The sequence below is a fragment of the Gavia stellata genome, chromosome 15 (genome assembly GCF_030936135.1).
Source record: "Gavia stellata isolate bGavSte3 chromosome 15, bGavSte3.hap2, whole genome shotgun sequence".
Taxonomy (NCBI): domain Eukaryota; kingdom Metazoa; phylum Chordata; class Aves; order Gaviiformes; family Gaviidae; genus Gavia; species Gavia stellata.
Window position 1 is genome coordinate 4,048,213 of NC_082608.1, and position 15,514 is coordinate 4,063,726.

The 15,514-nt window shown below is 40.6% G+C and overlaps 1 protein-coding gene across 6 annotated transcripts in view; it reads left to right on the forward strand.

Annotated features, from left to right (window-relative positions):
* SLC12A4 (solute carrier family 12 member 4) overlaps positions 1 to 15,514 on the forward strand; it is a 49,492-nt gene that overhangs the window by 6,115 nt on the left and 27,863 nt on the right. For 4 of the 6 annotated variants that reach the window (XM_059825106.1, XM_059825105.1, XM_059825109.1 and 1 more), the window contains one exon: positions 14,053 to 14,147. In XM_059825106.1, the coding sequence (XP_059681089.1) occupies positions 14,053 to 14,147 (95 nt within the window). Of the gene's footprint in view, positions 1 to 10,393; positions 10,566 to 14,052; positions 14,148 to 15,514 lie in introns of those variants that run through there. The other 2 variants (XM_059825108.1, XM_059825107.1) reach the window with 1 other exon arrangement.

Genomic DNA, 15,514 nt, shown 5'->3' on the forward strand with positions numbered 1-15,514 from the left:
GCTTAGTGATCACTGCTTTCTTCTTAAGTGCGTGTAACAGAATGGGGGACACCCAGTGCCACAGAGAGAGAAAAACTGCCTTTGGTGTGTTTCCCTTTCCAAGACCAAGTTCAAGATTTACACCTGTTCTTGACTTTGATGTAACAAATAATTTAATGTGCAGACTGTTTTATATTACAGAAAAAACGCTATTATCACCAATATGTGGGAGCAAGATTTATTTGATCAAAGGGTTTGTGTCTTCAACTTGTTGGTTCAAGGTTTTACTTGAAATACTTTGATCTGTGACTTGAACTACGGAGAAGAAAATGCACCATTTTAAGACATGGTCTGAAGCCTATTGGAATTACATTTTAGAGACATTTCACAGAATCACTAAGGTTGGAAAAGACCTGTAAGGTCATTAAGTCCAACCGTCAGCCCAACACCACCATGCCCACTAAACCATGTCCTGCAGTGCCACGTCCACACATTCCTTGACCACCTCCAGTGATGGTGACTTCCATTGTCTTCAGTAACCTTTGAATCAGAAATTTTGAATCTCTTAATTGTACTAAGCTGATTTTTATTCTCACAGATAAGAAACTTTGAGTAATCTTTGTTGTTTGATTTAGTAAACCCTCTTTCTTAATTAGTTTTCAATAGGCGTCTGTTTAAATGATGCCAAGTGATCCCTTAGCAATGAGTAGTGCTGTTCTTGTTCTTTCAGTTGAGCTGCCTTGGATGATTTCTTTCAGTATATTTGGATTTTGTCATGCATGGAGAACTGTGCATCTTTCACAGTGGCTGCTGTAGTGAATGCTGAGCAAACAATATCTTCTTTATAAGCAAGCAAAATAACAGAATACCATGCACAAAAAACATTAGTCTTTTAGCAAAATCAAATACTTGACATACGTTTAATATGTTCTGTCTTTAAATATAAAAAGCCTACATGACCAGGAAGAATACAGCTCTTACAATGCATGTAGGGTAAACTTCTCTGGATTTTGGGTGTGATAGCATTTTGTATGCTGGTATGTGGTACAGGTCCCCTTCCTTCTGCCATCCTCTGCACACCTATCCAGGGGTTATTTTGTAGGCTGTCTACTGCTTATTTGTCCTCAGTGATTCTCAACTTTAAACGTTGTTGCCCAAGTCTCAAACTGTCACTTCTGAACCATAAAAAGAAGTTACTGGAGTTAAAGGAGTAGCATTTTTTCCTAATAGGTCATGTAATAGGGCTTTAGTTTTTGTGGTAGGTATTAGGTTTGGCCTGGAAAAGAAGACTGTTTACTTTCCAGCAGTCTTAATTCATGTCTGGGCAACAGAGGTAAAGGTTAGAACAGTTCTGGGAATATGTTTTTTCAAAATTTTTGTTGCTGTTAAAGGTACTTGGTGGAATTTTTTCTTAATCATCTTTTGATCTTCATTCTGCTCTGTAGCACAGAGAGGTGGAGTTCGATGTGCAGAATAAAGTGCTAATTGCCCAAAAGGAGCTTTGACTCAATTAGCTTAGGGATGGATGGGGAAGGTTGATAGCTTGGCGGTTTTGCCAAGTTAGCTATGCTTTGCTGACCGGAGGCAGCCTAAGACTCGTTGGAAACCTAAGTGTAATGCCATTTTGCTGAGCGGAAGGTGAGAGGCCAGTGCCAGGCTGGGCTGGGCAGCTGGGGCGAGGGGTGAGGGAGGAGATTGCTGGTACTGGTGAGGGGACGTCATCATCACACCTTTGTATTGGCGTCACAGTGCTCTGACAGGAAGCCGGGAAGCTCGTTTGCTTAGGGCATGGCTTAGCCGCATTTCCAAAGGTACTCAGAGTCTGGGTTTGCCTAATGTCCCCCGGTCCCACAAGTCCATCCCCTTGAACCCAGAATGCTTAATTTGCCACCTTCTTCCCCGCTCCACCCGAGTGACCTGCATTGTCCTAGAAGCCCAACTCTTTCATTGATTGACACATGGTCTGTCATATAATTAGGATGTAATCCATCAATTGCTTTGACAATTGGAATCAACGCTGTAAGCTGATGTTGGAAGCTGGCTTGCAGGGAACTGTAGTGGAGATTGCATAACAAGATCCTGGGAGAGGAGAGATGATGCAGAGCTCTGTGTTTAGGGCAGAGGCATGCTGTACTATGTATAGGTTCAAGCTAATTATGCCCGAACAAAACTGTATGTGGTGGTTTTTTCTACAGACTAATTGCCAACCTTCATTTTCATCTCCTACCTGTAGCCAGCAATTTCTTGTGTTTATCTGAGGGATTTAGAACATCATTCAGTCATTACAGATACCTCCTTGTCGTGAAGCAGGTTAGAGCATCCAAACTTCTGCCATTTACTTCCACGTCAAAGGGAAGAAAGGATTTTTATGGTGTGCCGTTAGAAGCTGCCTGTTTGGTGAGTTAGAGTAACTCCTAAGGAGGGCAAACTTGTTAAGACTTGCTCTTGCATACTTTAAATTGCTGATTGCTGCATGCAGTAAAACACAATTTTTATGCCCTGGTGTATAATTGTTTTTCATAAAATTATCTATAGCAATGCTACTTTGTGTTATGACCCTGTCTCTGCTTGCAAGCTGAGCAGCCCTGAGCTTAGTTCCTGTGTGTAAAGTCCACCTCTGGATTTCTGTGTAGGAGGTCAAATCTGAGTCAGGACTCAGTGATTCAAGACGACGACGGTGTAGCTGCTGCTGTCTCTGATGGAGGACACCCCGTTACTGTTTCTCCTCAGCCGTCTACCTTTGCATTCAGGAGCTTTGCCTTCCTGATCCACTTCTAAATAATATAACTGACATCACTTTTACTACTACTTGCTATAGTATGTATTTGTATCCAGAGCTGATGCAAAGGATGAAGGTAGAGGTTCTTTAATAGTCTTACAGGTCTGATTTAAGAACCTAGTGCTCCCGAATATTTTCGGCATTCTTCTGCTGAGGTTTTCACTGTCCAGTCGGTGATTTTACAATATGAAGTGTTCAGCAGTAATACCACTTGTCCGTCTCCCCCGAGCAGGATCCCTTCCTTTCCCTTGATTCATATTTGTGTTCTGTGCCCTGTACTGGGACATGATCTCCAGGGCACAGCTGGTTTTAGAGCATCACAAGCCAACCCTTGCCAACCTTATCCAAATTAATTTCCTACGTGGACATAACTTACGTCTTGGCTACTTTGCCTAAGCAGACACAAACTATTGATGTGGCTGTATGTTCCAAGGCACGTGGTGGCAATGTCAGGGATTAATTTCAGGGCCATTGCAGCCAAACATGAAGGAAGGTGTAGTTGAGCTATGTTTGGTAAATCCCCATAGTATGTAACCAGGCAGTGGGATGATTATCTGCCGTGTGTTAAGACGTCTTTTAGCATATACAGAGGGAACTTTAAAGCTGTAACTCAAGGCAACACACAGAGAATAATTTAATTGCAATATTTTGCCTTTGCCCTTTTAAGACACTGTAGTCTGGACTTTGTGGTAGAAACATGTTTAGCAGGAGTAAGCTCACCATTATATGTCCCTGAGTTTCTTCTGATTTCGATTCTTTTGCATGTGCTTGATTTAATTCCTGACTGGTGGAGCAGAAGACAGGTCATGTAATGTTGCCCATTGCTCCTTGAAGAGTTTCTGTAGGCTAATGTGCTGTACTCATTTTGCTGTGATGCTCTTGCAAACTGATGAACTTTTTGTAAAATGATGTAAAAGCCACTGTGGCTTCTCCAGATATCTGACTTTGTCTTGGTCTGTGCTGTGTGTTGCACAGTGTGAAAGATGTGGTGCTATTTTGGAAGACCTGTGAGCTCTTTATAAACGTGTGTTTGAATATATGTATTTTACAGGTACTGTGGTTTGTTGCTTATCACGTGCAATGTTAGAGCGCTTTCCACCCTCTAAAATGTTCAGTGGGATGGAAGAACTTCCTTTGCTTGGAGAAGTCTCATGCTGACTTGTACTTTCTTTAAGTATCATAACTGGAGTTACAGTGAGTTTTGGCTGTTTGTAGCGCTTCAGACTGACAGGTCAGCTCTTCATCCTTGGACCATATACAAGCTTAGCTCTTTTTTGTCTTTCTCTTTTTTCTATTTTCCTTAGTTAAAAAAAAATGTCCCGCACACTTTGTTTTCACACGCAACAAAGTACTTCTCAAATGTAAGAAAAATCTGATATTCAGCACTTTCTATATGAGTTAACTGAAAACTTAAAAAAACATTCAGGGCTTCACAATAAGCTGTAACCGATTACAGATGTCTCTCTACTGTCTTCCAGGAATGGATAGTAGATGTCTGTTAATGTACGTTGTACAGCATGTAATGCATAGAATCTGCATACATTGAAATTTTCCAACTAATTAAACCTCCTTTTTCTGTTATTTTCTGTATGTCTGGAGATATTGAGCACCCTGGCTCGTATCTCCTCTATTTCCACTTGTTCCTTGTAGGATTTTGTTTGAGGTGGTGGCAATATTGACTTAATAGTCACTGTTCCCAACTGCGTGTTCTCACTCCGTGGTTTCTGCCTGTACAATTGTTTTTTGGCACATGTTGAACTGGAGAAGGGAGCAGATATGTCTGAAATTGAGGTGTGTGTTGTGGGGTGGTTTTATTTTTTTTTGAGTTTGGAGTTGTTGTTGTTGTTGTTATCTCATCTTCCTTACTGCGCAGCCATGGTCAGCTGAACAGGTACAGGGCTGAAAACGATGTTCTGTATTTGGTATCGGAGAGAGAGGTGAATTGAATACCGCGGGGAATCTGCATGCTGGTCTCACAGATGTATGTTGCTGTCTCTCAGAGGAAGTGAGAACATTTTACGGCAAGGTAAGAGGCTCTTCCTGAGGCAGGGAAAATGCTAGAATGCTGCTCCCTATATTCTGATACAGGGTGTGCTCTATCTGAGGTGCCTTCATGCATGTGAAAGGACAGAGTTTCAGGGAGGATAGTCATGAGAAATGATTTGGAGTCGTTCCACATGAAAGAACCTCTGAAGTGGATTACAGTGAAGTACAAAGGTTGTTTTTATAGTGGTTTTTTTCAGCTGGCAATGACAAGTTATATTATGAAAGCTCCTAAGTGATCTGAGTTCCTAAATCCAATTTCTCCAAAGTGACTTGGCACCTTGAATGACACAGGCACTCTTGGTGATTGCACCTACTGTATAATGTAGATAAGTCTCAGCGTGGTGTGTGCTGGTATCCAGAGGACCTCCTTACGAACGAGCAGAATGGGGTTCTGATAATTGAGACCTGCTTATAATCATTAAGTTAGTATTTACTTACGTATCTTATATAAACCTCCATTTCATCATGCTGACGCTTTTTTTTTGTGGTCTTGCGTATGATTCGTCCATTAATGGGTAATCACATTAAAAAGTATTGAAGATGGAAAGAAACACATCACTGTTTTCACTTGAAAGCTGAAATGCCTGGAGGGCTAGCGTCACAGAGCTATACTTTTCATGGCATTAGCAGGTTTAAAATGCTGTCTGATTCCACACTTGGCAAGCAGCAGATTTGTGGCACACGCTTTCCCGAATAAGTGTGCAAACAGCTGGTGATGTGCCTCTTAAATGTGGCTGGGTTTGGATTTCACAAACAGCATTTTCAGTAAGAGCCTGACACTCGCATATTTTCTTAGTGTTGAAAGGATTATAATGCCAGGATTATGTCAGTGTCGGCTTAGCTTTCTGTAAGAAACCCTTCTGCTTCCTGAAAGAGCTCAGTCCCATTCAACATTGCAGCCAGCAGTCAGTTTGTCAGAGGAGGTAGAAAAAAGTTCTTTTGGGAATACTATATTATTAATCTTGTCCGATCCTCAGGACTTCACAGAGCAGGCATTTGCTAAAGCATATACTAAGAGCAGAAAGAAGAATAATGGTAAACCAAGTTACTGAAAATGGCAAAGAGCTATTGCTAAAGGGTAAGTACTTCATGTTGCTATTAATACCTACAAAGGATTGTGGTGTTCTGAAACTATCAGTGTATCTTAACTGAAGAACAAAATCACTGCGCTTTCTGAAACACAGGATTATTAAATTGCTAAATCCTTCGAGCTGTGTAGCATCAGTCGACTTGATTGGTAAAGCTGTTCTCTAATCTAGTTTTGCAAATTATGTGGAAGTTTGATAGTAACTTCACCCGGCTTTATCTAGGGATAAATCAAAGATCTGTGCTTAACTGTACATTTAATTCTCTACTCTGGTGCAGCCTAACTGTTGCATAGGTTGTTGTCTGGGAAAGCTTTGGCTGTTTCTTTCATGCAGAACACAAACAAATGCAGTCTTTAGAACTCTGAACTGTTTCAGAGGAGCTAATGTGCTATCAACAATAAAGCTTTTTAATTTACTTTTTGGTAAAACTGTGCTTTGTTTGTGTCTTGCAGATGCCAAAGCTGTTGCTGATTGTAAATATGTACATGGTGTCTGCAGTGTAGTGTGTAATGAATTTTAAGAAGCAGACCTTTATGTGTTAGGTGAAATTCAGTAAACTCAGAAGTTTAATGACAGTTTCAATATAACAGTGAAGTAATTAATGTTGTGCATTAATCTTAAAATGGTGAATGACACATTCCGTTCTTAAAATACCCATGAATGGCAATAGTTGGCCTTAAGCTGCAGTTTGTGATGGAAGTGTGTGTCTGGGTCTGGCATGTGAGAATTCAGTGTCGTCAGTGTAACTGATAGTTTGAGCCTGTGTTTAAAGTACCGGGATCTCTTTGCTGCCTAAAAGCTACCCAGGTAAAGATCTGTCCTTTCGTTCCGCTATTCTTTCCTCTCATACAGCCTTCCTGTTGCATGGGCTGTCGTCTAGTGCAACTTTGGCCTTTATTTTCATAAGATACTGCGTCGTCCTGGAATGTACAGCTCGTGCTTTCTGCCACCTTCAGTGAAAAAGACCCGGTAGCCCAAGGTCTTAAGTGAACTGGTGTTAACAGATTCTGGTTAGTTATTTCATTACTAGTGCCTAGTTTGTAGTGTGAACAAGTTTTATATAACGAGATGCAATGCTATTTATTTCCCGTTTCTCCTATTTCTGATGTAAATATAATACTCCTAATAAAAAAAGAACCCTAAACCACTTCCCCACACCCCCCCAGCCCCAAGAACTTAGCCAAGTTTTCAAAACATTTTGAGAACTGTTTTTTTCTGAGCTTGGAATGTCAATATGAATCTTTTGCTACTGCAAAATAACAAAAGTCTCGTTTTCAGTTTTGAAAAACCTGAAAGTTAAATCTTAAATCATGACTTTCTGGTTTGGCACAAAAAAAGTGCTTTGAATAATATTGTCTACTTTGTAGCTAAAGTGAAAAGAAGTATTCCTCACGATCAGATTTGTGATATCAGCTGTCTGCTCTGCTGCCATAAATCAGTGCGTAATCAGAATTTTCATTTTAGAAATGCTTCGTGATTCTGGCTAGCTGTGTGTTGTCCATGGAGAAACAAAGATTTCTAACAGGCTGTCTTTTAAAATTATTATTATTGTTTTTAAATAAGATCTCTACTTTGGACTGTTACTGACATTGGATTAGGATTTTTGCTAAGCAGTTGAAATTTAAGAGAGTAAGCAGAAAATCAAGCAGAGTGATTTAAGAAAAGAAGCAATATCTGATTTCTGTTTATGAAATTTATCGATAGTGATCTCTGCAAAAATGTAATTGTAAGTTGAATAATTTGTTATAGCCTCCTGAATGAACCAAGAAAGGGGTTTCATAACAGTTCTGAGAGTAAGAGTTTTGTTTAGCCTAGCCACATGTGAGGAGCCACATAAATAGAGTATATAAGCAGATTCAGAATGTATTTGAAATCAAATTGTCATCTACATGTTTCTTAGGTTATCTTAAGATATCTCTTGATATACTCCAGCAATACTGTTGAACGCTTTGCTGCTGAAACGTGGAGATATCGGGGTTCTTGAACTACCAGGAAAGGCCAAGAAACTTGTTTAGGGTTTTCTGTTCTTCAACAATATTCAGTTCTGCAAAACTTGAGTGCTGGTGGATGGTGAGAAGAATGCTATCTGGACATAGCACAGCCTTTTGGAGGGAGGCAAGTTTTATCTCACAATACAAGTGCTTGGGAAAGTAGTAGCATTGTTAACATCTGGGAAGTGCTTTCTCCAGAACTGTGTTTAAACCGTTTCTTTTGTAGAAACAAACAAACCAAAACCGCAAAGTGTAATAAAAATGGACATGGACAGCTTTTTATATTGAAACTTTATCCTTAAGGCTGTGAACAAATGTCTTAAAAAATAATGTTGTGACTAATGAAATTACCTGATTATGCAAGGAAGAAATACTCTACCTGAAAATAATTTCTGTTTGCAGCAATCCCATTGTTCCACTAACTTCTTTCCCCTGTAGAGTACCTATCTTGGGTGCATTCATTTGCTTCTAGGTCTTATGAGAACAGTAAGTGTAGGAAACCTATTTTGGTTTTGTGGTGAAAAAATCAAACTGAATTCTGGGCTAATTACCAGTCATGTAGAAATTTGCAGAAGATCTTGACACATGAAAATCTGGAAAAGCATAAATAAATCAGAACAGAACTAACTTGCTTTCCAAAGTGGGATGAATTTTGCATACCTTAAACCATCTATAAATTAGGTTTTTATTTAAGTTAGGTTCTCTTTAGAGGTAATTTGCAGCATGCCGAGGTGCGTGTAGAGGACAGGCACTCCAGGGATCCGCTAATGGAGCCGCCTCTTTCGGAGTAAAGAGCGAGCCCACATGCTCCGTTGAACCAACGGGTTTCTTTCTTTGTCAAACCTAGCTTTTCGGTTCTAACTCTGATTTGTATTCTGATTCACACTAAAATTCTTTGAAGAAATGTAGCCCCTCGGTTAAGATTTAGCTCTTGATATTTCAGGCAGGGTGGATTCTGGCAATTCTGCGTGCCATCATCACAGGTCGTAACCATACCTCCAGCTTTGTCTAGATTGCCAGCCTAGCAAAGCACATCTGAGAGTCTGTGCGTTCCTCTTGAGATACTATGAGCATGGTGTATGTGCCTCTACCAACTTGCACTTAATTACCTCAGATACACGCCTGTAAAAGCCAAGTGGCAGAAGTTTGTTATCAAAGTACAGTCTTCTTGGGAATCTTTTTTTTAAAATGTTTTAAGCCTTACTGCAGCCTAATCAGCATTACTATATTTTTCACCTCTCCTGTTACCTGTGCTGGCTAGACTAAAGCTAGTCAGAATACGTCCATCCGTGCCTTCAGCATGCCTTAACTTGTCAGGTAGGTTCCATAAGAACTAGGTGAGTGTCTCCGAGTTAGTCATGTCCAAATGGAAAGATCTGAACTTGTTTTAAGATGTACTAATTTCCATTTATTTAACTGAACATGATGAAGTAGGGGAGTGGTGGTTTTCTTTGACAATAGAGGAGAATAAAACCTCGACAGGTCGAGTTATGCAACCGCTTCTGCCACCTTCTCCCAGGGATGACTATTCTTTAGTAGTCTGGCTGAAGCTTCCTGGTCTTTCTTTACAATAGTCTCACTGTGACTAATTGTTCAGCTTTCCTTTATCCTCACTAACCTGTTTTTCTTATAGTTACTTTTATATACGTGTTTTGTCTGTAGTTCTCTCTAAATTCTGGTTTTCATCCCTCAGTTACTAAAGAAAACACAATGGCTTGCAAAAAAGACTTGCGCTCGGCGTGGTCAAGCAGTGAAACTCTCTCTCTGGCCTAATCCCCTCCCAGAAGGAAAGCACTAACGTGAACACTGTCCTCTGTGTTCTTCATCTTTTTTTTTGTTTTCTTTTAAGTAAAGACAACATAAGCCTTTTGGAGAAGAACAAATTAAAACCAGTCGGTAGAATATCCGCTGCAGTTTTGCCACAGTGTTTTTTCTTGTCAATGAGGTAAAAGGCAAAAGTTTGGACAGCCATTTATTGCTTTTATTCTGCCTCCCGGGCTTGTGTGTTTGTGTGTATGGGAGTATGTACGCTTAGGACTTTTAGGTTTTGTTCCATGGACCATCTTTGATGTTTTATGGAACTCACGTGATCCAAACGATGATGAACCTTGCTCTACAGACCTGTGTCCGTACCTGAGGAGGGGAGCTCTAAAAAGTTCAGGGAACTATGGTGGAGATGTTTAGATAAACTGTATAATTGTAGTGGTGGCTGCAAATAAAATTATTTGGTTTGGAGGAGAACTGGTAGCATTCAGAAATAAAATGCCTTAATTATTGAAAGATAACAAAGACTGAGAAGCAATGAAATGAGTGAAGAGGAAACATTAACTTACTTGGAATATAGCTTGCCTCAAAAATTGAGATTAATTAGGGACTAAGGTGAATAAATCATTCTGTGTTGCAGAGTATATAGCTCCCTCTTTAAGAAATGTTCCTTGCAAAACAATCTTGCGTGATGAAAACTAACACCACATAGCTACTGTCCAAGACCAAAGACTTGATAACTAAGAATGTGGAAAACTGTACGCATGTCACAAGATGGTGCTTGCCCAGGAGACTTCATGCTTCAGAACGTAAACTGTCCTCGTGTGAAGCTGGGGCAAGAATTCCCCGGAGTAGCTTTCCGAGGTCACCTCCGCTCTCTTCCAAAACTGATGGAGATAACAAGTTCTTCCCATGCAAGTAAGTCTCTTTGAAGCTGCTGGTATTGCTCATTGGCAGATGGAATACAGTAGACAAATTTTTTATTGCGGTATGTATTATATAATGTGCTGAAGTCCTTTCTATTCTGTTTTGTCCAAGTACATTTGTGATTCTTGTTGAGGAAATGGTCATCTGCCATAGGTTTTACTCATGAAATTGGAAACAATATGGCAAGAGAAAATGAGATGAACGCTTTGATGTTGTGATTAGGATCTCTCTGAAAAGTAGAGATTGCGCTGGATGTGCAACTGTGGTGAAGATGACGTTGGCTATCATTTAATTAGCTGTATTTAACTTAGCAATGTAGTACCCTTCTCGAATCGGCATACGTCTCTGCAGCACCCGGTTCTACATATTGGTGAAGTTAAAATAGGATGTCATTGTCAAGAACTTGAATACAAACTTAGGCTCCTTCGCTTCCTGTTGAAAGTGTACAGTGTTTGAGAGGGGGGTTAATGTGACACTTCATTGGATTAGTAGAATTGTGCAGTTTGAAAGTTCACTTTTATTTTTGCATTGCCCGCAGTAATTCATAGTCTGTATCTACTTTCAGGATAATGGAGCTAGTGCTGTGAATGTGGTAAAAAGCCAGCTGTACATCTCTGTCATCTGAACTTTTCCATCGAGAAAAATGTGCCCTAGCAATTGCAAAAACAGTACTCTGTTTCCAATCACTAGTTCTACTGATTTTTCTATTGCAGTTTGTTTTGTTTGGGCTTCTTGTATGCAGGAAGATGTGCAAGCACACCAAGGGGTCAAATTCAGAGGGAAAGACTAACGGGAAGGAATTGGGTGATGCTTGAAAATGCAAATGGAGAATGAGAGAGAACCTGGAAGCTCTTTTTGAGAGAGCTTCTGAAGAGACCAATTGTGAAAAATTTACTGGAGGTAAAATTAAGAGGCATCTAAAAAATAATGCCAATTAACTTGAAGATTCTTCTTAAGTCACTGGTCTTTGTCAGGCTCAGAGAGATGGTATAAAGTAATCGTTCTTAACTAAGGATAGGTTATACTGATGATGGTAATGAGAGGCTTGGCATTTTGAAAGAGCAAAACTGTTGTCATCTTACATAAAAATCTGAGATTGAAAGTAGGAGTTATCTTGACAACAGGGTGATTTTACACATAAAAAGGGTGAGAGTTTCTGTAAGCATTACAAGTAAAGGAACACCCATTAGACTTTTTTGAGACAGTGGTAAGCTGCATCTGTAAGGTAAGGTTCCTGATGGAAGAACAAGGAAAACTAAGACAGCAAAGAATTGATTTAAAAATCACTCAGTGATTTAAAAAAAAAAACAAAACCAGTTTGATTTTTTCAAACTTTCAGTTACCAGAGCTAGTATATGGAAAATGACAAAATAAAACTAAGTTACTCATGACCTTGCTGTGTTTGGTGGGTGTAATGATGAGAAGCTATTGCACAGACCAAAGTCTCGAAGAATCAAGTAGACAGCATTTCTGTTGATGTTGTCATTATCATTTGTGCCTGTGTCCACTTGCACGAGTAAAACCTATATGGCAGAGAACTCCATTTCCTCAGCAAGAACCGCAAATGTACTGGGACCACGATAGGACAGAACGGACTGCAGCACAGCTTACAACATCTACTGCAACAAAACTGATCTTGCATACTCCTTCTGCCAATATAGACATAACAAATAGAGCAAGCAAGTAGTTTTTGCATTTTTAGTAAATACTGACCTTTGCTGAAGTTAATAAACATTTTATTTTGATGCTGTGTTGCTAAGCTTCCTGCTATTTTTATAGTCGTGCAAAAAATTGTACAATGTACAGCAACGGGAACATCTCTTACATGTAGGTGGGGTCAGGAAATAAGCTGAGCCCGCTTGCGCAAGGCAGCTGCTAATGCACATTTTGGTGTTAGTTGTCAGAGCTGTGTGAAGAGCAGTAGGCATGTAAACATGGCAGACTGCTAGCTACTAATATCTTTGGTCGGCCAAGTGTTTACTTCCAGAAGCTTAAAAAGACCTCAGTTGTTGGTGAATATTGTTTTTCCAACAGTTTTGTTCAAAGCACCTGTGAGCAATTTCCAGCAAATTGTGCTTCTTTCCATGCATCCCTTCCCCTCAGGAAGAATGGTAATTTTTTTGCTTATAGCAATTACTTCTGTAACAGTGCGCTGATCGCTGTGTGTAGGGGAGGAGTCTCCTATTTGCCTGTTAGGTTCATTTTGTAAGCGGATTCAGATTTGGAATTGCAGAGATACTCTCACTTCAATTACATTAAAATAATTTAGTGTAGCCTTGTTGAATTGATTACTTTAATCGTTGAAAATAGGCACCAAAAAATCCAGCTGGTTAATCTCTTTGTATCTATTCAGTGTTCAATACTTCTTTAACTTGCAGTATTTTCATTTGAGATAATCAGGTTTTTTTTTTTTTTTTTCATTTTCAATTTCTTTAGTGGTTACTTTTTTTTGTAAATGAAAAAAAAGTATTCCTTGGATTGATCGTCTCTTAAGGAGATACTCTTGGAAATATCTCTGGTTTGTATTGGCTGAAAGAGCAGGGAGTGAAGAGTTAGAGGCAAAAGAAAGGAATTTTTGCTTGTCAAGCAGAGTGTAATCGGAGTCACAGGTCCGAGAACTTCTGAATACTGGAATCAATTTAATCTTTTTGTTTTTCCCTTTCCAGAGCTCATTTTATAATGTAGTGCCCTTACATGTTTTTTTTTTTTTTATTTGAAGTTACTACTTCTTACAAAAAGTTCTACTGGACTTTCATGTTATCTTTTTTTTTAACACTTCATTGCATAGATGAATGCTTTGCTTTTACTGTGCCTGATGTTAGGTTTTAATTTCAAAGCATAAGAGGACTCTGAAGAATGCACAGCCTGAACGTTCAAAGTGCAGTAGGGGTAAAGGCATCATGAAGTGAGCACGTGATGTCCAGGGTTAGTGGGCATAGTAAAAATACCCAAACAACAACAAAAAACACCAACAACAAAAAAAAAGGAGGCTTCCGTTGGTATTTACCTGTATTGTAGTAACAGAATCTTGCCTTTGAATTGTTCAGTCTTACTAAATCTACCTAATCTGTTTGGATGTACTGCTCAAAAGTTGCTCTTAGCATTAGTAATGATCTCTAAGTGCACGAGAACTGTCTCTTCAGTGGTCACCGTTCTATGTAAGGAATAGTTATAAAAGGGAACGTTAGAGAATAAAGGCACAGTGAGTGTTGTAGCTGTGACCCTACTTGTAACTTTTACTTTGAGGTGACTTTTTATTCTGTTTTAATGAAAACGGAGGAGTAGAAATAGAAATAACTCTGCCTTGAGAGTAACACCTCTGATCTTCATAACATTGCATAACTTCAGATACTAAAAAGAAACAGATTCAGTTGACCAAACAAGTTTATTTCCTATGGTTTTTGTCCAGGTTACAAAGTTTCCTTGGAATAGCTGTCTTTCTGCTCTTCTCAAAACCTGCTGCTTTTTTTCTTTGCAGGTCATGGCAACCATAAAGAAAACAGTCCTTTCCTGAACAGTTCAGAAGCTGGCAAGGGAGGTGATTACTATGACAGAAATCTGGCCTTGTTTGAGGTAATTTCTAACTGTTTTTCATACTTCTAATGTGATTTGTGACCTTCCAAGATGGGAGGGATTGAGCACATTGTATTAAGTGGAAGACGGAGCATTGCAGAGGTTGGGGCGGCAGGTCGGTACCTGACTCGCACCGCGTGACAAGTCTAGGAGCTGCTGGTCTGGTTTAGGGGTATGTCTATGAAGTAGCAAAATATAATGGTGCCGGAGGTGATCTGAATCGTTTAAATAGCGAAGCTGTGGGACTGTGTGCTGATCAGTGTGGAAAATGAGCACGGGCTGCTTTACTGTGTGGAGAAGTACCATGTTATTCTGTAGGGGAGTGCCTGAATTCAGGTGCTGAAATTAGCCTGGGCGTCCTGTATCACAGCTGCAGCACATCAGTAGTATGGACTTCTCCCCCCCACGCGTTTTTGTGGGTGTGTGTCTGTTGTCCGAGGTACCCACTGGCAGAGATGTCCCATGTGATGAAGAAGCTCGGATGTGGGGTCCACTCGGGAGCGTGAGGCAGAGAGGTATGACTGTTTCCGTGCGGAAGTAGGGAAGGCCAGACTCATGCCGGAGGCCAGTTGGAGCCACACCAAGTCCAGCAGAATCCTCCTCTGCATCTTCACCTCACTGGTGCCGCATTAGGTGCGAAAACGCCATGGTGCGCTAAGACCAAGTTTCTAAAAAGTGTTTTCAGAAGCTCAGGCGCTGCGGAGTGGTGCAGAGGGTCTTTGTATGGCTCTGCAGCTGCTTTCCAGCTGGGCTTCCGAGTTCCAGCCTCACAGCAGTACTGGTAACGTGTACCCTGCATTTCCCGTTCTGGGAACTCGGTGTGGGGCAGCCTGAGCTGGCTCTGCACCCCGCCAGGCCGGCGCCTGCAGAGTTGAGCTGCGTGGCGTGGAGCCTGGACAAGTATAACTAACCTGCTGCTAGACAGCAACTCGCCGCGGAGATGCTAGAACCATGTTTGCAGGCAGTGTGCTTGAGCTAAAAGAAGCGTGCTCCCAGCTGTGGCATCTCTTCCCTCCAAGGCAGGGTAAATCTGTGATCAGCATAAACTCACTTGCAGATGCTGAAGAGCTGAGACACGGTTGCTGCTAGTCACGCGTCCGCCTTTTTCGTCAGTGGTAACAGTACCAGAGCCGTGCTGCAGGCTCTTTCTGTGGCGCGGAGGAGGAGCAGGTAGGATGCCAAAGGCCATGCTGCTCAGCTGAACAGGAAGCGTCTGTTGCCTCAACCTCCTTCTGAAAGGAATCGTAGTCAGGTTTTTAAAGATGTGAACTGCAAATGAAATCAGAGGAAGGGATAAGAAAAGGGACACTTGGGGTCAGTTTCTGCCATCAGGTGCAAAGCACATAATGCTACTGATCCTCCCAGAA